The sequence below is a fragment of the Lissotriton helveticus genome, chromosome 6, assembly GCF_964261635.1.
Source record: "Lissotriton helveticus chromosome 6, aLisHel1.1, whole genome shotgun sequence".
Taxonomy (NCBI): domain Eukaryota; kingdom Metazoa; phylum Chordata; class Amphibia; order Caudata; family Salamandridae; genus Lissotriton; species Lissotriton helveticus.
The window spans coordinates 1940897222-1940918395 of NC_136067.1; the positions used below are offsets into that span (position 1 = coordinate 1940897222).

The 21174-nt window shown below is 44.8% G+C and overlaps 1 protein-coding gene across 1 annotated transcript in view; it reads left to right on the forward strand.

The window, feature by feature from the left end:
* Window positions 1-21174, forward strand: part of EPHX2 (epoxide hydrolase 2) — a 587345-nt gene that overhangs the window by 491008 nt on the left and 75163 nt on the right. The window contains exon 15 of the mRNA XM_078649944.1: window positions 15866-15968. Within this exon, the coding sequence (XP_078506070.1) occupies window positions 15866-15968 (103 nt within the window). The remainder of the gene's footprint in view (window positions 1-15865; window positions 15969-21174) is intronic.

Sequence of the window (21174 nt, forward strand, 5' to 3'; positions counted from 1 at the left end):
TTCATGACACGCTATGTTCCAACCCACACTCTATGCCACACAACTCTTAACATTCTGAAAAACATCACATGCCACATCAACATTTTGGTCCTTTTAATTTCTTATGTCTTTCTTTTGGATTGTTCTCCTTTGTGAACTCTGTGCATTTCTCTGTAGCAGGGCAAATGACATGGCAGGAAAGGATCCCACTCCTTCCTAACGTTCTCTAACAGATTTCCCCTAATGCTCTTTAGGGTCCTTAAACCTTTCTGCCAGCCCACGGGTCTGTGGATGGTATGCACCGGAGAATGAGTACATTATACCAGCTTTCCCCAACATCTCTCTCATAGGGGACGAGATGACATTTGTCCCCTTGTCAGAAATCAGTTTTATAAAATCCAATCCTTGAAAACTCCGCAGCAGTACCCTTGCTACAATGCTCACAGTATTACGCCTCAGAGGTGCCCCCTCTAGATATCTAGTGTCATGATCCACCACAACCAAGAAGTATCTTTTGCATACAATGAGGGGAGAAGGCAATGCCAAATGGACTGACAATATTAATGCCCACCTGCTTGAACGTAACACCTACGACAGGCAGTAGCAATAACAGTACTTTGGTCTTCCCTCCCAACTTACCACTCAGTTGTCAAATAGCACAGGTTCTACAGAACGTCTCTCTGTTTCTGTCCATCCTTAGCCAATAGAACAAGGAGTCCAACTTATCCTGGGTCATTTTGATGCCCAAGTGACCTGTGGAAGGAACTTTGTGGGGCAGTGACAATGGGAATTTCACCCAGCTGCTCTCAGAAGGCCCCATGACACCCTTGGCTTCTCCTTAGGACAGAATCAATCCTCATTTGCTCTTCTAGATTATCTGAGCCCTCCTCTCTTGCCTCTGCCACCATTTGCGTCTCAAGTTCCTTTATGTAAAGAGTCATTCAGGAATCCTGCCAAAGTGCTCAGTCTGGATTCTGGGGTAAGTCTTTCAGACCAGTGATAGAATGCTTAGTTTTTAATCCTGGTAAATATTTCTTTCCCTATTCAATTTGATTTTGCGAATCCAATTCCTGTCTCTACATTTTCTAAGTAGCTTGTGAGTTAGTCTATGTTTGGGATTTCTCTTATGAGAGCTACCCGTCTTCGATGCTCCTACAATATACCTTCTTTTGAAATGGGCAAGCTTGAGAAAGGTGGCAAATAGACTCAAATGAGATTAATAAAAATGGGAATAGCATCATTATTGTAAGACTAGCCTTGTCCCTTCCATTCTGCTCATTTTCTACCCACTCTTGAAGCATATATCCTTTGTGGTCTCCAGTAGTGCCCTTCCCAGTATATCCTATTATTCCCAAACTTTTGCTGAATTGTTTTTCCAATCACTCAGCTCTTTTTGACTGGTGAACAGCCTTCAATGCATATTTGAACACATACTTTCTCATTTTCTGTCCGAGTCTTCCATGTCCGCTTTTGTAATGTTTTTATTGTTTTAAATTGTTTGCATGGTGGTAGATTCAGTGTTCTTCTGAAATATGTCTCCTTCCTATGATGTGCTATCGCCTTTGGAAGTGGGAATGTATTTCTTTCATCTCAATTATTTCTTAATTCACTCTTTCCACATCTGTTTCTGTGGCACTCCTTACACCTATCTATGACTTGTCTTCAATGTAAAGTTGGAGATGGGTAGTTTCAAGGAAGGACTCCAAAATCAATTCACACTGCACTGTTCTGCTGTGCGTAGTAATAGAACTGGAAGAATTTGATTTTTCTACCAGATAAAAATGATACGAATTTGAAAATATATTTGTCAAGTTGACCAAGATCAATATGCTCTTAATCTACTTTATGTGCAGATTTTAGAGTGAATTTATTTTCTCCACATCTAGTTTTTTTCTGAAATCATAATACAGCCATTCCACACCTATGATCAACTGTTAGAGTGTAATCCATTTTATCACTAGCGAAAAACAGCCCCTACTGCCTGCATCCCTAAGTTTGTATCAAGGGGTGTCCCTACGGGTGCTTTTCCATCCTGTGCAGTATGAGCGGATGGCTCGCTGCAGCCATCACTCCAGGGCCCCCCAGTGGGGATGCTCCTGGCGTGTTCTGTTTGCTGAACTTCACTGACAGACCATCTGTATTCAGAGAGATGCCTTAATGGTATTCTGCACTGATTGGTTAATGGTGAATTTGCATTGCCTGACGCCCAATCCGCCCCTTGTCAGTCACAGTTTAAATTGTGCAAGGTCACCCCCAGATCCCTGACCAATCAATCCCGAGAGAAGTGCAAAGCCTCAACTTGTCAGAGGCGATTGATTGATTCTCTTTCTAGTGAAATGGAGCCAGTTTGGCCTGTTCGGAAAATGCCGTGAAAGGGCTCTTAAAGGCACCTTGAAGATGTGAAGCAGAAACCCTTCTAGATTGTGTGCAGGTCCAAAACTTGTCTTTCGAAGCGAGCACACCGTGTGCACGGTCAAGGGCAGCAAGAGAGCCACACATTGGAAGGCTTCGCGAAGAAATCTCGTGTGGAATCAATGGGTGTGCATAAGTAAAGTGCTTAGAAACCTCAATGAGGGTATGGAGTGCTATATATGGTAGTAGGCTACATGTTACCTGGTGTCATGCTTCGACTTCGAATCAAATGAGTGACCCCTGCTGGCAATATCTAATGTGGACTTATAGTTTCTACCTAGTAAAAGCATTCAAATTTCACTACAGGAAGGGGTCCGTCACTAACCGCCTCTGCGGGGGAAAACCACTTCTTGGGCTCGTTGTCATTCTAGTAGGCCCCCCGCTGCGATGCTGGCTTAAATGACTCTTTCTTTTAGAAATTGCTTAAAGACTTACACCTTTATCTATATACTATATTTCTGTGCAAATGCTGTAATATTATGAGGTTATTAGTACTGCTATTCACTTACTTATCAGCCAGAGATTACACATTTACTTCCTGAATATGAGTGTAATAATGAGAAGAGATTTATTATTATTATTATTATTATTATCCAAAACACCCTTCCTGGACACACATATATATATATATATATATATATATATATATATATATATATATATATATATATATATATATATATAAATATATATATTGGTTGAGTGGAGGTACATTGATGACCTCTTTTTTATATGGGATGGTACTTCAGATGAAGTCAATACCTTCATGTCAACAATGTTAATTTGCATTTTACCAGCACTGTCAGCAATGTGTCTATTGTTTTTCTAGACGTAGAAAACCCACGGCCGGCAACTCGGTGTTGCATGCCCATAGCCATCACCCAGTTCACCTGATAAAGAGCATCCCCTACGGGGAGATGCTCCGCATCAGAAGAAATTGTAGCAATAACTCTGATTGCCTGGCGGCGCAATATGATTGCAGAAACAGATTTCTCGCCAGGGGGTATGACATGCAAACTGTTGACAATGCCATGAAGAGAGCCAACAACCAAGACAGACACCAATTGTTGGGCTCTGTAACAGAAGCAGTCAGGGCCCCTAAACCCGATGCAACCAATGAAACAAGACTTATGACCTACAGCAACCAACACAAGTCCATTCGCAAAATTGTTAAAACGAATTGGTTTTTAATCAGGAGTGACCCTATTGTAGGCAGTTTAGTGACTACCTCGCCCAATATCACGTATAGAAAAGCGAGATCAATCCAAACCAGTTTGGTCTCTAGTAGCCCAGAACTAGCCACGGGCTCGTGGCTAGGTGGTAGCAGAGGATTTTTGAAGTGTGCCACATGCAAAGCATGTAAAAACTGGGGGTCAGCAAATCTGAATTCACGATACCATTCTCCCCTACCCCCATCAAAATAAGAGAAAAACTTAACTGCAAATCAGAATTTGCAGTGTATGTTTTAGAATGCCCGTGCGGGCTTCGTTATGTGGGGAGTACCAGGCCCCAAGTACATAAGAGAATCTTGCAACACTTGAGGGCCATCATCAATGCAGATCCCCTATATCCTGTGGCTAGACACTTCGAACAAATCCATAGTAAAAATCCTTCTGGTCTAACCTATTTTGTTATTGATAGCGTCCCTCCCCAAAGAAGAGGTGGTGACAGAGAGGGGCTACTACGGACAGCAAGACAGCAGGACAGCAAGATACCAAATGGTCTCAATAACAGTGAGGACTGTCACACCTATCTGTATTTCGGGCTATCTGAGGTTCACAAAATAAGGCACTGAGACTGTAGCTGCAGTTAGACATTTTCATTTCTGATTTTCATTTCACTTTATTTCATCTTTTCAACCTATAAACTTCCCTTGTCCTTCACACTATATTACTTTTTGAACTATGAGATATTTTATCAATTCTATGTAATTAGCAGGCATAATTATGTTTTAATCAATGGTAGCACTTTGATTTCACTGTTTTGTGCTGTTGTTTTCTTTTAGCTAAATTGCACTAAAACCATTGCTATTTTGCACAAGTATATGAACTGCCCACAGGGGCAACATTTCAGTCATTGGCCCAATAGCCACGCCTTTACAAATTCATGTGGCATGTTTTAGATAGATTTTACTGTTGCTTTATTAGCACACGGTTGATCATGTGACATGTCCTGGGATTGTTGCTTATATTCATAAGTTTCTGTTTGGTGGTGACTGGGGCCCAGATCAGTAATATTTATATATTTTTAATACATTTTTAACTTTTTATTTGTTTTAATGTATTCTATTCTGATTGACTGCATCTGTTTATATACACAAATTTGTGCATACATTTTAATATCTAAAGGTTTTAGTGACTAATAATGAAAAATCTGTATTTATACAGTTAGGAACAATGCAATACGTATTTTACGTGTACTATTGAAAGCTACATGAACTACAATTGAACGTTTGTATTTTGATATATAGTATTTTTACTATGTTCATCAAACATCAGGCACCTTTGCACTTTAAAACGGGTGGCCAGCCCCCATGACTGTGTCATGTGATCAAGGCTCTTGGCAGCCGAAACGCGTCATGGCAGACTGGTGTTGGGCAAAATAAACGAGTAAAACACCGCATGATTGGGTCTCGTCTCTTCCTCTTCGTTTGGCGGGGAATGCTGAGCTAAGGACGAAACATACCGAATATATATATATATATATATATATATATATATATATATATATATATATATATCCAAATTTCCACAGCTGGGTCCTTCCGGGATTCTTACTCCCAAGTCAGGTGGCGCCTCGCATTCGGCGGACCTCCCAAGGCCAAAGTATTGTCAAACATCCAAAATTGGGCTTCAAAGCAACAGGCGCACTCGGGAATTCAATGCAGTAAAGGAGTTTATTTCCAGCTACACGCTAGGCGTTTCGACAATCTTATGTCTTGATCACACGTGAAAACAAACTGGTTCAGTAGGCATGTTATACAGAAACGTAAACATAAACGAGGCACTCGGATTGTCAACCATGAACGTCATGTGATATTTCATTACACAGCATCCGCCATCTTGGAACGGAGTTATAAACCGGCAAACCCTATAGATTACTACCTACTGATAAGTATCAAAGGGAGTAACGAAAAAGATTGTGCTTGAGTAAAGCTACAAAATCGAAAAAAGGGGGGGAAAATACCATTGCTATCAAAGTATGAGGAACCAAAAATTATGAATTCTTATGCTCACAGTAAGAGCAAAGAATTGCCACAATTGTATAGGATTAGTGCCATTTACTACTAAATTGGTCAATGTCCTGACTTGTAAGTTCACCGAAACAGGGCAATTAAATACGTATGATTCCCCAGAAAGGGGTGCAACAGGGATACTAAATCTATCACCAGAGGATACCTGGTGGCTGTTCCTCATGCACATTTGTAGGTATATACATTCACTGAAAAAGCTACACAAAGTGAAATTATGGTTACAAAAACAAAAGAACACTGAATTGTGCCAATTTTGCTTAGGTAAACCAACCATAAGTTGTGTCACGCACTGCTTGTGACCTCCCACATTACATGTTAAATGACATCATTGATGACATCACTGATGACCTCACAAATGACATTGTTGATGACATGACTGATTAGATCACAGATGACAACATCCAGTGGTGTTGTTGGCATTAGTTGCAATTCTTTTTTTAATGATGTAAATGATGAATTAGTCTGTGTATTTACATACTGAGGTTAGAGTATGGCCTTCAGATGCTATTTTTTTGTTTGTATAGTGATGTACACGCTTTTGCATCTTAATTGGTGATTGAGTGTATAATGGTATATTTTTCATGCATGTCATCAGTCTGTATGTTTTTATTTTGTATTTGTATTGATCAATGGTTCTGTAGTCTTATTATACAAATGCAGTGTTTATATTGTATGGGAGTGTTTCTAAAACAAGGAAGTTGTGTTGCAGGATAAATGTTCCACTTTTACTGCAGTTGTGCTATATATTGTTTTGTTTGTATCATATTGTGATTGTGCATGTCTAGGAGTGCGACAGAGAGTTTTGTCTGTCTAGGTAATAACTTTTATAGAGGTTTATGAAGATGGTGCCTGTCTCAGACCTGCTCTAGGGGTTTTAAAGCAAAGTTTTTTTATCAAGATTATAATGGGTTTATGTTTAGGAGAGATATGTTTCTGCAGCAGTGGTTACAGTATTGTCACATTGTATTTCATTGGTATGTTTATTTTAGGTAAATTAGGTGAAATTAACACCACTACAATGCGTGTATTAGTGTTTGCAACAGTATTTTAGGCGAGACACTTTCGGAAGGAAAACAATTATAATAGATTAGTCAAGTAACTCTTTATTCGGATGTTTTGAAATCCATAAAAGAGATTAAAATATACAAATGCATTTTATATATTACAAATATAAAAATATTCTTAAAATAAGATTTTAAAATAATCATATCATACACAGATGAAGAGTTCAAACTGATTGAGGATAGATGGTATTCTATAGTGCAAACTAATCATAGATGCGCAAGGATAGCATAAGTACAATTAAGACAATTGCTCAGTGCTTTCAAACGTTATAACATAATGTCATGACCATGTCTTCAATGTCATACTATTACCCCCAGGTCCCTCCTGACCTCGTCCCATTCCTTAAAATATGGAGATGACTATCTCCACGACAGAAAAAAGAAAAGGAGCATGCTGGGATACCCTACCTGCTCCCTCCCACTGGGAGTACTTAAGCGGTACCAACCCAGCATGCAGCCTGTTCTTTTTTCTGTCTTCCGACAGAATGGATGGAGTTTTGCTGTTCTCTTACCTGCGGTGGCTTCAGGGTCGTCTCGCCGGGCTGCTGGGCTGTCCTCTCCGTCCCCGAAGTCCTCCTCTCTGTGGGACGCGTCGGGCTGCTGGGCTTCTCGACGTCCTGCTCCGCGGTCTCCTGGCCTACCGGGCTTGCCGGGAGTCGCGTTGGATGCCGCCAGGCCCTTTGCGGCTGGGGCGCTGGTTCTAACGGTCCTCTTCCGGGTTGCTTTGCGCGTCTCCCTGAGGCTTGGCCGGGGGTGGGAGACGCGCTGCTGCTGGAGTGTTGCTGGTTCCTGGGGGGCTCTGCCGGACTTTGCTCCTCGGTTTTCCGTTCTCCGTGGCTTTTGCAGCCTTCCTTCGTTCCCCAAGCGTGTTTCTCCGGATGTTTGCAGGACTTGCTTGGGGGGATACCGGGCATGCTGCTTTGTCCTGCGGCTGGATGGGGGCCCGCCTGGAGGTCTCACTGGTACTGTTGGCTTCCATCGTTGTTTGGCATTGCTTGCAGTGCCTGCCGCCCGCACATTTCTTGCTGTGTTGGTGCTGCTTGGACGTGTGGGTGGCTGGCTCCCTGGATTCTGGCTGTGCTATGCCGTTCCACTGTGCTGCGATCCCCTCGTGCTGTGGAGCCTTTGCAGTCTCTTTCCGGCCTTCCTCCGAGGTGTGGTCTGCTCTGCCTGGCGCTGATGTCCTGGAGGGCGCCTGGGTGGTCTCTTGTAGGGCGGTGGGCTGTTGGGGTGCTCCTCCTGCCCTCCTGGTGAGTACCGCGTAGCGGTTCCTGTTTCTTTTTTGCTGTGTCCCGTGTTTCCTGCTGTCTTTCTTTTGCAGGTTCCTCCTGGGCCTGGTCCTGGGCTCCCTCCCTGAGGCCAGTGTGGTTCTTGCTGTGGCCTCTGCGGGGGGGGGACTTCTCTGCCCGGCGCGGGGTTTCTGGTGGGCGCCTGGCCTGTCTATTGGGGGTAAGGGGGGTGCTTTTGGGGCCCTCTTCCTGCCCCCCTGGTGAGTGCCCTGTATGGTACGTCCCTGTTTCCTTCCTGTTCGCTGTCCTTCTTTGCTGTTTGGCGGTTGGGCTGTGTATGGGCGGGTTGGCCTTGATGGGCTTGGTTCCGTCTTTTGGCCTGTTGTCCGTGACTGTTGCTGGTGGGAGTCGTCCTTTGGGCGTCTCTCTGCCGGTCGTGTGGGGTGTGTGCTGTTTTCCTCAGTTTCCTCCTTACTATGGTCTCCTGTGCTGCCCTTGCTCTTCTGCTGCTGGTGTTGCTGTTACGTGCTTGCTGCCTTGGTTTGCCTTCCCCGTGCCTCCTCGGCTGGTTGAGTTCTGTTGGTCGAGGCGGTGGGATGGGGGTGAGTTCTTCCTGCCTCCTTGAGGTCCTTTCTCCTCCTCTGGAGTTTCAGCTTTGGAGTGGCCCTGGGTTCGGGTGGGCCTCCGCCTTTTGGCTCTCGCGGGGGTTCTCCGGCCCGTCTTTCTTGCTGGGGGGGGGTGTCCCCTGTTGCTTGGGCCCCTCTGCTCTGTGGTTGTTCTGCCCCTAGTGGGGTGCGCTTGTGCCCTTGGTGTGGTGGCCATTCCCCCTTTTTTCTTTGGTGTTGGGTGGTTCTTCCTTCCTGCCTGCGCCCTGGTCCTCTGTGTTCCTGGGTCGCCTCTGTTTTCTCCTGCGTGCCGTTGGCGTGCCTCTTTGGTTGGCTTGCCCTTGCGGCGTGGATTGTGTTTTTTTCTTCCTGTTCCCCTGGCCTGCATGCTGTTTTGGGGGTTCGGGTTTGCCCTTGTCGGGCTCCTGTTTCTGGCCTACGCCTGCTGCTGCGGTTCCCTGTGCTTTCTGGTTCCGGGGTTCTTGCTGCTCTGCGTTACTGTTTCTGTCTGGCATGCTGGTGCTTGTCCCTTGGTGTTGGTCGTTTGCCGCTTGTACTCTGCGGCTGTGTTGCCCTGTGGCTTTGGCTTCTGGTCCTCCTGCTGCCTGGCCGTCCCTGGTGGGGTGTCTTCCTGCGGGGCCGTGGCTCGCTTTCTGCGGCCTGCTGCCCTTTGGTTCCTGGCGTTCCTGTGGGTTCGGTCCTGGTGCGTGCCTGTCAGGTTCCTGCGGTTTTCCGCTGCTGGTCGCTTCTTGCTCCCTCTGGGATGCCTTGCTTGGGCTCTGCTCAGGGCTTCTGGCTTTTCGGCGGGTTCCTGTGTCCTCCCCTTGTTTCCTTGTCGGGGAGCTGTTGGGCCCTTCCTCTGTCCTGGTGGCGCCTTGTCCTTGTTCGGCTGTTAGCTCCGGACGGGTTGGGCTCCTGTTGGGTCCTGTTGTTGGGGGATTTGCTTCTCTCCTTCTGCCTGGTGGGGTTTGGTTTCCTGTTGTGGTTTCCTTCTCCCCTCTTGTCTCTCTGGCTGGTTTGTGCTTTGGGGCTTTGCTTGGCTGGCCGCTCTTGCCTCCGGTGGTGGCTGGGTCGTGGCTCTGCCTTGGGTGGGCGCTTGTTCTTCGCGTGCCTGACTCCTGTGCCCCGCCCTGTTTGCCGGTCCTGGCTGGGCTGTGCCCTTTCCCTGCTGGTGGGTTTTTGGGTGTCGGTCACCCCGGGTGTATGGCCTCTCTGCTTCTTCCTTTCGCCCCTTGGTTCCTGCCCTTCTGTTGGTTCGACCGGGGTGTGTGCCTGTCTGGGTGCCGGCCTACCCGCCTGCCTGCAGTTTTTTTCGCTGTTGGGCGCTTCTTGCTCCCTTCGGGTGCTTTTGCTTGCCCGGTGCTCGGGGTGTCTGCCTTCTGGTGGTGCCCTCCCCCCCCCCCGGGTTTCTGGGAGGGGGGGGGGGGTTTGTCGGGCCCTTCCTCTGTGCTGGTGGGCCTTGGCCTTTTTGGTGGTGTTGGCTAGGGGTTCTACTCACCTGCCGTCCTGTTTCCCTCCGGTGGTGGCTGGGATTTGTTGGTCGTCCTTGGCCTTTGCTTTGTGTGGCCTCTTGTTCTTGGGTTGTTCGGCTCTTGTGCCCTGCCCTGTTGGCCGTGCCTTTTCCCTGCTTGTGGGGTTGGGTGTCTGCCTTTCCTGGTGTGTGGCCGGGTTTCTGCTTCCCGCCCCTCTCGCTCTGCCTTGGGTTGCGGTGTTTTTTTTGCTTCAGGTCTGGGGCTTTGTGGGCCTGGCGTTTGGCCTTGTGCCGCGTGGGCTGTTTTCGGCCTTTGCTCTCTTGTTGGTGCTGGGGTGTTCCTTCGCGCTCCCTTCTTGCCTGGTGCGCCTTGGGCTTCTTGGGGCTACTCTCCTTTGCTTTCGGGTGCCGGGGTTTTTCCCCGTGTGCTCTGGGGGCCGGGGCTCTGCCTCTGTGGTTTTGCCTCCCGGTCTCCGTTTTGGCGTCCCGTTCGCTTTGCGGTTGGGTCGCTGGTGCTCTCCCTTGGTGGTGTTGCGCTTTGTGCTGTGTGGCCCTTCTTTGCTTGGGGTCCTTTTTGGTCCCTGCTGGGGTCCTTTCCTGGCTGCTCCTTCTCTTGGGCTTTCTCGTGGTCCTGGGATGGTCTTCGGTCCTTTCCGGGTCCGCTCCCTTCGGTTGGCTTTGGCGCTGAGTCCGTTTTGTGGGCTCTGTGCTCCCTCCCTCTGGTTCTGCTTTCTGGAGCGGTCTGGCGCTGGTTGGCTGTTGTGCTTTTCCTGGGCTCCTTCCTGGTTGGAGGTTCCTTTTTGGCTCTCCTTCTGGGTCCTGGTGGTCCGATGTTGTGTGCCTCCTGGCTGGCTGGACTGCCTCTTCTGCGGCTGGTTTCTTGGGGTTGGGCTGTGGGCCTTGTTGTTGGTCCTCTGCTTTTAGGGTTTCACCTTCGGTGGTTCCGTGGTGTCTCCCTTTTTCCTCATGGGGGTCGGTCCCTCCTTTTCCGGTTCTGGGGTTTTGGTTTCCCTCGTTCCGTGTGGACCTTTATTGTCTATCTTGGTTGTGCCCTGGGTTTTGCCGGGTCTGTTTTTGGTTGGGCATTATGCTCTCCCTGCCCTCTGTTGTGGTGGTTGCTGGTTTTTTGTCCTGGTGCCTCCTGCTTTGGGGGTTTGCCCCGGTCTTGGTCGTTTCTGGGGCTCCGGGTTCTTCGCCGGGTTGGTTCTGCTGAGGTTGGCCTTTGGTCGGCCCTGCCCTGTGGCCTGGTTCCTTTGAGGTTCCTTGTTGCTGCCCTCTATCGGTTCTGCTGGGTGCTTCCCCTGCTGTGTGGGGGTCGTCCTTCTGCTTTGTTCCTTCCGGGTCCTTCGGCTTCTCCGCCCTGTGCGGGCTGTTTTTTCTGCCCTTGTCCTTTGGGCTGGGTTGGCCTGTTGGTCTCTGGTTGTTTGGCGGCCTGGTGGGGCCTGGTTCCGGGGGCTTCGCCCTTGGGGGTTTCTCGCGGGTTGGTTGCCCTTTCCTGGCCCCTTTCTCCGTTGGGTCGCACGCGCTTCTCCTGGCCTTCCTTTGGTCGTGGGGGGGTCCTTGGTTTTGGCCCCTCTGCTTGCTGCCTTGGGGGCTTGGCTCTACTTCTGTGCCTCCCTTCCGGCTTGCCGGGTTGGTGGTTCTTGTTTTCGTGGCAGTCCCCTTCTGGCCTTTGGGGGTCTTGGTTCGGGTCTGTGGGGTTCTGTTTTCTGGTCTGGTGCCCTTGTTGTTGGTGGGGTTCCGGAAGGCCGGCTTCTCTGCTTTGGTATTCTCCATATTTTAAGGAATGGGACGAGGTCAGGAGGCACCTGGGGGTAATGTCCTATCACTTACCGGTAATCTTCATTACTCCTGGTCCCGTTGACCTCGTCCCATTCCTTACTTCCCTCACTCCCTCCCTTGCGGCCGGCCTTCCTGTTGTTGGCTTGGTGTTTTCAGGCTGCATGCTGGGTTGGTACCGCTTAAGTACTCCCAGTGGGAGGGAGCAGGTAGGGTATCCCAGCATGCTCCTTTTTCTTTTTTCTGTCGTGGAGATGGTCATCTCCATATTTTAAGGAATGGGACGAGTTCAACGGGACCAGGAGTAATGAAGATTACCAGTAAGTAATAGGACATTACGTATTGTGCAATTAAAAGCAGAAAGCAGCAGAATTTAGAATGCACACAGATATACGTATAACGTTTAAAGACCAAGACCCATCCTTGTTCCATAAGGCTCTTTGATATACCATACTGCCTAGAAATGTGAGACTTCCCTCTATTAATTGCATGCATACTATTTGGAGGGACGGCACAAAAGATACCATCAGTGTCTAGTTTACATAAAAAGTTAAAAGCATCCTGATAAAAAATTCTCTGGTAGGAACAGTTTCTAATATCTTAAAGAACCTACAAAACAACATAAAATGTGGTGTGGGTTGGGTGGCTTCCCCATCGCACGGACCTTAGACACATTTTTAGTCCCTGCCTCCATTTTTGGAAATGCTACTAAATGATGAAGAATGCCCTAATTCCCACAATGTTCCAGGATCTGATAACCAATATGCCATCGGTGTACATGTCCCTTATTTTCTGTACCCAGTCCACATTCACTTTACTCCGAAAGTGTGCTTTCATCATGAAACATCACTACAATATTTCATTTTTAATATATGTATATAATTCCACAGATTTGTGCTTGCTAGTAACTTTGCCCCCATTTGACAAATCTTCATGTAATTAAAAAAAAAGCTACGTTCTTGTTACTGTACCTAAATGTAACATCACTTTAATATTTCGCTTTTAAATATATATACATATATTAATTACAGAGTGGCAGTAGCCACTCTGTAGTGACAGTTTTATATATATATATATATATATATTTGTTGCCAAATATTTAATAAGCCAAACGCACTTCAACACACGTGTTTCGACTATGAGCCTTTGTCAATGTTGGATGCACCGGTATTTCTTAAGATATTTAACTTACATTAACCATTTCCATTGCTTAGCATTACCTGCTGGTGAAATAAAAGACAGACTGTTCCTTTCTTTTACATGGCGGCCATCTTGAAATAAGTTAGAATGTATATATTTTATATCATATTGCATTTCATTTGACACCCTGTCAACATCATTAATATCTATGTATGGGATCTGATTCAAACAGAAGTATTGTAAAAGATCCCTATTGCACAGTGTTCTCATAAATTATGTCATTTCAGATGTCATGAGTGTTATCAATACTAATATTTTAATGTGCTATAAGTGATTTAATATGAAAGATTATAAGCAGTGCATGGGGAAGGCCCGAGTTATAGTTTATTTACAGTGGCTAGTAAGTTTACAACACTGTGTACGGAGGTGCGCAGGTTCTGTTAATTTTGGCTGCAGAAGAGAATACTCCATCTCTGCCATGGCCAAACGTATTCGACCGATCAATGGAGTAACGGCCGTTGGAGAATTGACTACATTGGATGGACAGACAATTGCCGGTAAGCGACTGTCCTTGGGCATGGATTTTGAATTTCTCCCACCCTGAACTTTCCTCCCAAAAGTCAACAGGTTCACTAGGACCGCACCCCTGTGACTATCCGGCTTTGTAGATCCCTTCTCGGCCACAGCCTGCAGACTAGCCCTGCTAAGGATTATTGACTTCTATTTCAGAGACGTAGTCCAAAGGTAAAACATATGACCGGGTCGAACCTGGTAGCTCTATCTGACCCAGGGTCCATGACAGTCAGCCTTGAATCATGACTAGGTTCTGGTCAGGCGCAACCAGACGACCGTGGTTGGTGCTTAATGCTTGTTGGCGCTATTTTTTTTTAAAGCTTCAAAACGTCATATCTCTGGTTCCCTTTATTGGATGTTCCCCATTTTGGTATGATTTTTCCATCAAATTATTCTATATTTCTATAAATTGGAGTGGGATTTCCATTGCATAGTAATTTAACTTTTGAACTGTTACGGTACCTCTAAGTGCTTTACACATTTTCTCAAGTTAAGCCTGTCTGCTCTGTGCCATAGCGTCCAAGGGTTGAGATCAGATTGAAATTACTGAACCTAACAAGAATAGCAACATTATTACTTGTGGCGGACTATCATCCACATCAACTAATAATCCACTTCCTCACATAGCTGAATTTTGATTGAGCCTGGTCTCCTCTCCAGCGTCTTTTTCTTTGGTGCGTAAGGTGTGCACTATCATCATGCCCACTAGGGCTTAAGGCTTGTTTATTTCATGCTGCAGCTACCCAGTTCAAATATACTGGTTGAATTAGTACATTTAATAGTTTACGATGCAATGCTGTGGCTATGATTCTTCCTTACAAGCTTGTGGTGTCCAGTTCAAATCTACCCATTGATAAAAGGCCATGCTTTTTAAGAATGGCTGTCCTTGAGTGTTACCGTGTGTCTTTTCTGTGTGTTGAGTATTGTGGCTCAAAATGAGCAACTTTGTATCCAATACTTTGAGTCGTGAGCAAGGTGTGGAGATGAAATGTGTAACTCATTTGTTTGCCTTAATAAACAGGATTTATTTCACCATGTTCACTTTGGAGTGCCACCAGCTTCTTTCTTCCTTTGAAGAGGTTTCATATGATACAATTTGTGGAGTGCCGCTGCCTATGTCCACTGTGCACCTGAAATGCAGGATGGCTTTCAGTGTTTTGTTTTAGGTTAAACACGCTTCATTCTCACTGAAATGTTCACCTACCATAAGTTATAATCTACTATAACGTTACTTTAATCTTTGTTTATTCATTTAATTTAAAAAATGTTTTTAACATAAAGTAATATTGTGTTCCCATATGTAAAACCAACCCCCCTGCTTGCGGCCATGCCATGCGTCCAACCCCTTGTGAGCAGCCTTCCCAATGCCCCGCGCAGCTTTCTGCAACGCGTGCGGTTGGTCTCGCAGGTCATGGCAGCAGATTTAGTGACTTTATTGAAGAGTCACAACACCAAAATATAAAAGTGAGCCTATTGGTTTTTTCAAGGGATCAGCATATCTGTATATGTAAAGCAGATCTACCATCTTTCTCCAAAAATCACCACTATTTTTAATCTACTGTATATTTCAGTAATTGACCCAATGCAATGTTTATAGTAGTGATTATTAAAGAAATGTTAAAGGTTCAATTAAAAACATTTCTGAGTCTTCTTTTAACATAGTATTTGTTTTGCATTTGGTAGGCTGAAAAAAGTTTTAAAAAAATAGGCTTGGAGACATATATTTCTTTTTGTTTTTTTTTTTTAAATCAAACCAACATGTCTCAGTCTTTTTAAAACATTTTTCAGCCCACAAAATGCAATCATAAAAACAACCATAAAATGGCCTTGCACTCCAGCTGAAGCCTTTAGAGCTCCAGCTATGGGTGCTTTAAAATAATATAGTAAGTTCTCCTCGTGTCAGGGATTTAATGACCCAGGAGACTTACTGTTTTTTTTAATGCTGCTGTGGGGCTCCTACACATCTTGCTGTGTGTGTGTGTGTATACATATACACACACACACATAAATATTTATATCCCTAACCATTTATGTAACTTTCCCCGCTTACCTCAAAAAGCTGCTGGGTATTATGTTTAATGCACATAGGTGTCTGGACAAGAGAGAGGTTTATGTGTCTAGGAACTCCCAGGCTAGCAGCCTTTAAATATATATGTAAACTTTTCTGTTATTCTAAAATTGTTCCAACCAGTAAATGCATACGTACACGTGATAAAATAAAATATTGACATAGTAACTGGAATTGGTAGTTATTCATTCATTTGGCTCAGTAAATTCCATGTAACCATGGAAACATACATCTGTTGTACATCACACATCAGTACTGCCTGATTGCCCCTCCTTTCCTCTGATGACTGCAGGTGGAATGTTGGTTGGAACACCAGAAGATCCTCCTGCCAGTAGGATTATGGAAGAAGATGAGCTTCAGTACTACGTCCAGCAGTTCAAAAAGAGTGGCTTTGGGTAATGTCTACAAGTAAATTGTGTGTTATAGTTTTTTAAATAGGATTTGTAACTCTAGCCCTTTATTTATGTGTACGCCTATAACATTTAAGTATGGTTACCTACTACATACTTTGCATTTAGAATATGCTGCATCTAAATGTAAACTTGTGCATGTTACTAATATTAAAGTTTTCAATGGCAAATAAAAATCGGGGCATCATGTTCAAGTGGAATGCAGGTTAGACTGTGTTGCCATTTCCATGGTCACCTAGATATGTGCTCTTCAAATTGCAAATGGGCCTGACCAAGGCGTAATAATTGTTGTTTCCAAAATGGGGCACTGTCCAGAGGTTTCTGCCTGAGGATTCCAATCCAAGATAAAGCTGAGCCTTTTCCTGTGAAGTCAGTTACTGTTTGAATCTTATATAGAGGAGCCGTTAACCTGTCATTGATATGTAACAATGCGTTTGTGTTATTTTGTTTTGTTTATTGCCCACTAATGTGTGCCAGATGTTCCTGCAGATCTTCTATTGGATGCCCTTGCCTGGCTGATTTCTCTGCCCTGATTTCAGTGAGAGTTTGTTTGGTGCCTTCTGCATAGATTTTCAGCTTCAATCAAGAACCAGTTCATATTGAGGTTTTCTGCCCTTTGAGATTTTGTATTCCTCCCCCGGCACTCCCTTAATGAGGCATATGACACCTTTCATATGTGTGCGGAGTAGCACTCTGGCTACTGGGAGGAGTAACCCTTTCTTCGGGCATTCAAGAAGGAATATTGACCGGCCTTCACAGGGTCCAGTCCTTGACAGATTGCATGTATACCCCTCGTATATCAACCCTGCAAATTATAAACGATGAAGCTAAACATATGCCTTCTTCGGCTCGACAGCAAGATGCTGCATCATGATACAAAACCTGGATGCACAGCAGAGCATCATAGTTAAATCATCAGCAGCTGTGTGCACTCAGAATAATTTGTGGTGGTAGACAGAATTAAGCGTGGCCTGAATGTTAGCAGTGAAGATGAAAAATTGCCAATGACTCACTGGATGGTAATGGATAAAGGACAGGTAGTTCACAAGTTGACAAACCACTTGACTTGCGACTCCAGGTCAATGATGATGGGTCTGTGGGCAAGACGACCAACATTGATGGTGCAGGTGAATGGATGTTGGGTATAGGACCCAAGGTGCGTGAAGGCAAAATCATTGAGTATGGAAACGTTTGAGCAGCATGCTGTGCAGCAACTGTGCAGGAGGCACACATCTGGAACGGAGTACTACATGCAGCAGCAGGGATAATTGACTGTTTCAAGGACAAGCGGCCGAATGATCTTCCAGTGACTCCGAACAAGCCTTTGGTGCTAAGGGCTTGTGCAATGGTCATGCATGTCAGCGAGAAAACATAACCATAGTAGAAAAACAGGGCGTAAGAGCAATTTTGCTTAGAGGGGTAAGCTGAACTCATTTTCAGGTCAGATTCTCCCATTCCTAAAGAATCCTACAGTAGACCCTGACCACTTTGCCAATTACCTGCCCATCACTCATGTACTATGTACTATTCATCTGCAAGATCATTGAAAAAGCAGTCAATGTTCAATTCCAAAATCACATCAATGATAACCGTCTCCTGCATGACTACCAGGCTGTCTTCAGATAATGGTGCTTCAGAGAGACAACTAGCGTACACATTGTAGAGGATGCTCTACTCAAAGACAACAGCAGTAATTTTCACCAGTATTTCGATGATATTCAACTGTACTTGAAAGTCTTCTCTGCTTCACACACCCAACAACTCAAACATTGCCTTCATGTTATCCAGACCTGCATGTCCAGCGCCTGTCTGAAGCTTAACCCAACCAAGAAAGAATTACAGCTATTTGCCAAGAACAAGAAACAATAGGAACCTGGCTCAGTGACCTTGACTGCTTCGAACCCAAACTTTTAATGATTATCAAGTCACTTGGATCAACCTGGACACCAAACTCACCCTGAAGGAACACATTTACAAAAAATACCAAAGATGGCCTGGTACAAGCTCTCTCTGCTAAAGGAAGTGAACCTGTTTCTTCTGAAAGCAATTTAAAAACTGCTGTTCAAGCACTCGTACAATTGCATCTGTATGGTGGTAACAACAGGCTCTATGACCTTCTAGACTCCCCACTGACACCAATAAAGGGCATCCTACATGTCTCATCAAGGCCCTGAAGAAATATCATCACACCACCCCATCCTGATGCACCTACATTTTCTCCCATTGCCAGCCCACACCATCTTCAAAACCAGCTGCATTTTCTTTACAAAGCCTCACGCCTAGCACCCTCACTTACCTTGGAGAGAAACCCACCATCTCTGGTGGATCTCGGCACACCCGCTGCGGGGCACCATTGGACTGCAGATTAAGAAGTGTGAAAAAGTAAAAAACCAAGAAAGCAGGCCTTATCCATCTATCCACCTAAAATTTGATAGATATAGATATCTTTCAAGTGGGAGGACCTGGTCAGTTACCCATGCAGCAATTAGCATACGAATGTGTAGTGTCGCGATGCATGAATAGACGACACTGACACGATTATGCGGTGGGAGCTTTATTCTTCATACATCTTACTTCTCTCATCTCCTGCTCCTTTCTGCCTCCCTGACTCCTCCTGTTCTGCCTCCCTTTCTCCTCCCACTTCTAGACCTCCTGTGCCGGTCCCAGTGCCTGGCACTTCCTACAACATTACAGAATGGACCCACTGAATCGGTGCAAAGGGAGAGATTCCAGGAAGTTCAGAATAGCAATAAAACAGTTACATATTCTGAAAGCAGCACAGAGCCTATATTCTTAAAGGTAGTATCCGCAGCTGTTGTGTTTGAGGCATTAAACAAAGCACTGAGATGGTGGACAAAGTGAGTTGTGTATTGAGTGGCTTGTAGATGTGCTACTTCGACCTCAGCATGTACTGGTTGTAGATCAGAAATCTAAGCTTAGAAGCAGCATCCACGCCTATAGCATTCGTTGAATTAAACGCAGCAGTGAGATGGTCAGCAAAGTGTGTTAGATACTGAGTGTATAGTTGATGTGCTACATTGGCCCCATAACCTTGATTATGAAACAATTAAGTGGCTGAAGGTTTAGAAACTCTTTTTGGTTCGAATTGCTATAAGTTTCTTCACTTTGCCATGGTGCAAAGGCCTGAGAGTGATGCTGATGCTAAATCGAATGTCTGAATCCTTAATGGGTAGTGTTAAAAATGGAACACAGCAATATTTTATAGACATCTATACAGTGAGAAGATGGACAAAAACTTGGAAGCCACCCACAGCATGTGGAATTTGATGTGAAAGGAAATGTCCAAAAGAATGATGCATGAAGATGCAAACACCCAAACTGGAAAGGAAGGTCCCATCTTTGTAAAGACTCGTATCACCCCCTGGAGGTGAGCATTAAACACCCATAAAAATGTAAATTAGTGATGGAGAGGCTAATAGCCCCTATGAACAATTTTCTTAGGATTGTCAGTTGTAGAAAATTGTGTGTTTTCTGTGTGTTGGGGAAACAGTTAATTTGTAGGTGCATCATTTACATCCATATATTTCTGACATGGTGTGAGATTCTATGGAGCAAAGCGAGCCGTCTCGAGGAGGAGAGGCCAGGGCATCCTATAGGACCTGGGAGTATGAAGGGACCAGTGGTGCTAGGGTGAGTGTTGTGGTTAGATTAGCTCTGATGAAGAAATGACATCCTATTTATAATAATAAGAGCTGATGATGTGACAATACAAACAGATCATACTATTTAGACAATGTTTGTATTTTATGATCAACGAGAGAGAACGTATGATTACACGTTTCCCTACGAGTCGCTCTACTATGTGTATAGCTTCTTTTTCAGTGTGCCCTGCTTTTTGCTGCATTTAGACATTCAGAACAAAAGTTCCTATGCGACTCATTTAGTTGTATCATGCACACCCCTCTGTGTTACACTTGTATGCTGTTTGAAATTTTCATACAAAATGAAACAGTCATTATTAAATGCACTAAAAGTTTCAACAACCTTTCATTGTCTTTTTGATAGAAAAATATTTTTTCCATTTCGGCATAAACACACTTTTCTATACAATTGGTGATTTAGTGTAGACCGCGCAGTGCTCAGGAACGTGTGATCAGTTTTCCCCCTCATATTTTGCGTAGACTCTTGTTTCTTCCTCATTACGATCATTGTACTCTCTATTCCTCCCTCACCCTCCCCTTCTTCTCTGCTTTGTAGTTTGTCTTTCTTCCCTTCTTTCTCTTTACTTTCTTCCTTCTATAGCTTATTCTCTCACCCCTTCTTTCCTTTTGTATCCCTTTTCAATATTATATATAAGTATTCTTTGCTATTAGTGCATGCATCATAATCAACGTTTATATCCCTATATGGGTATTATGTAGACTTGTATGTCACTGTATTTGCTGTTATTTATCAATTCTTAATTTTAACAATAAAAGAATTGATACTAAAAAAAAGAAGGTGTGATCAGATGTACAAGTTTATATACAAGCATTTTCCGTGCCCAAGGTTAGTGTTTGTGTTCTATACAAAAATAAACCTAACAGCAATGACCACAGGATTTCCCTGTGAATAAATCTTAGTTGTTCAACCATGGGTATAATGTTGGCGTTTCGATCTGCTAGGTCTGTACTATACCACTTATTGTATAGCTCCTTGTGTTTCTTTTGATGGAACAAATATATGTATATCAGAAAGAAACTTTGGTGTATTTTGTAATGAGTGTTTAATGTGGGGTGGGGCGGGGTGCCACAGGGCTCCTCACTTAGCCCCACGCTTTTTAACGCATACATGAGACCACTGGCAGAGATCGTTCGTCCGCATGGCATTACGATCGTCACCTATGCGGACGACACCCAGCTAGTGGTCTCCCTTACGCACAAGGACAGCCAGCAATCACAGACCAACTTGATTCCCTGTCTGGAGCAGGTAAAGAGCTGGATGACAAGCTCTTGCCTAAAGCTTAACGGGGATAAGACCGAGCTGATGCTCCTCAGCCCTCTGGGCCCCTCCACCCTAGAGCTTCTGTGGCCCCCCAGCCTAGGCGCCCCCCCTGCACCCAAAGACAACATAAAGAGCCTTGGAGTATGGCTAGATAAATCTCTGACATTTAACACGCAAGTCACCAAATTGTCAGCAACATGCTTTGGTCTGATCAGACAGATGAAGAAAATCCTCCCACTCCTCCCTT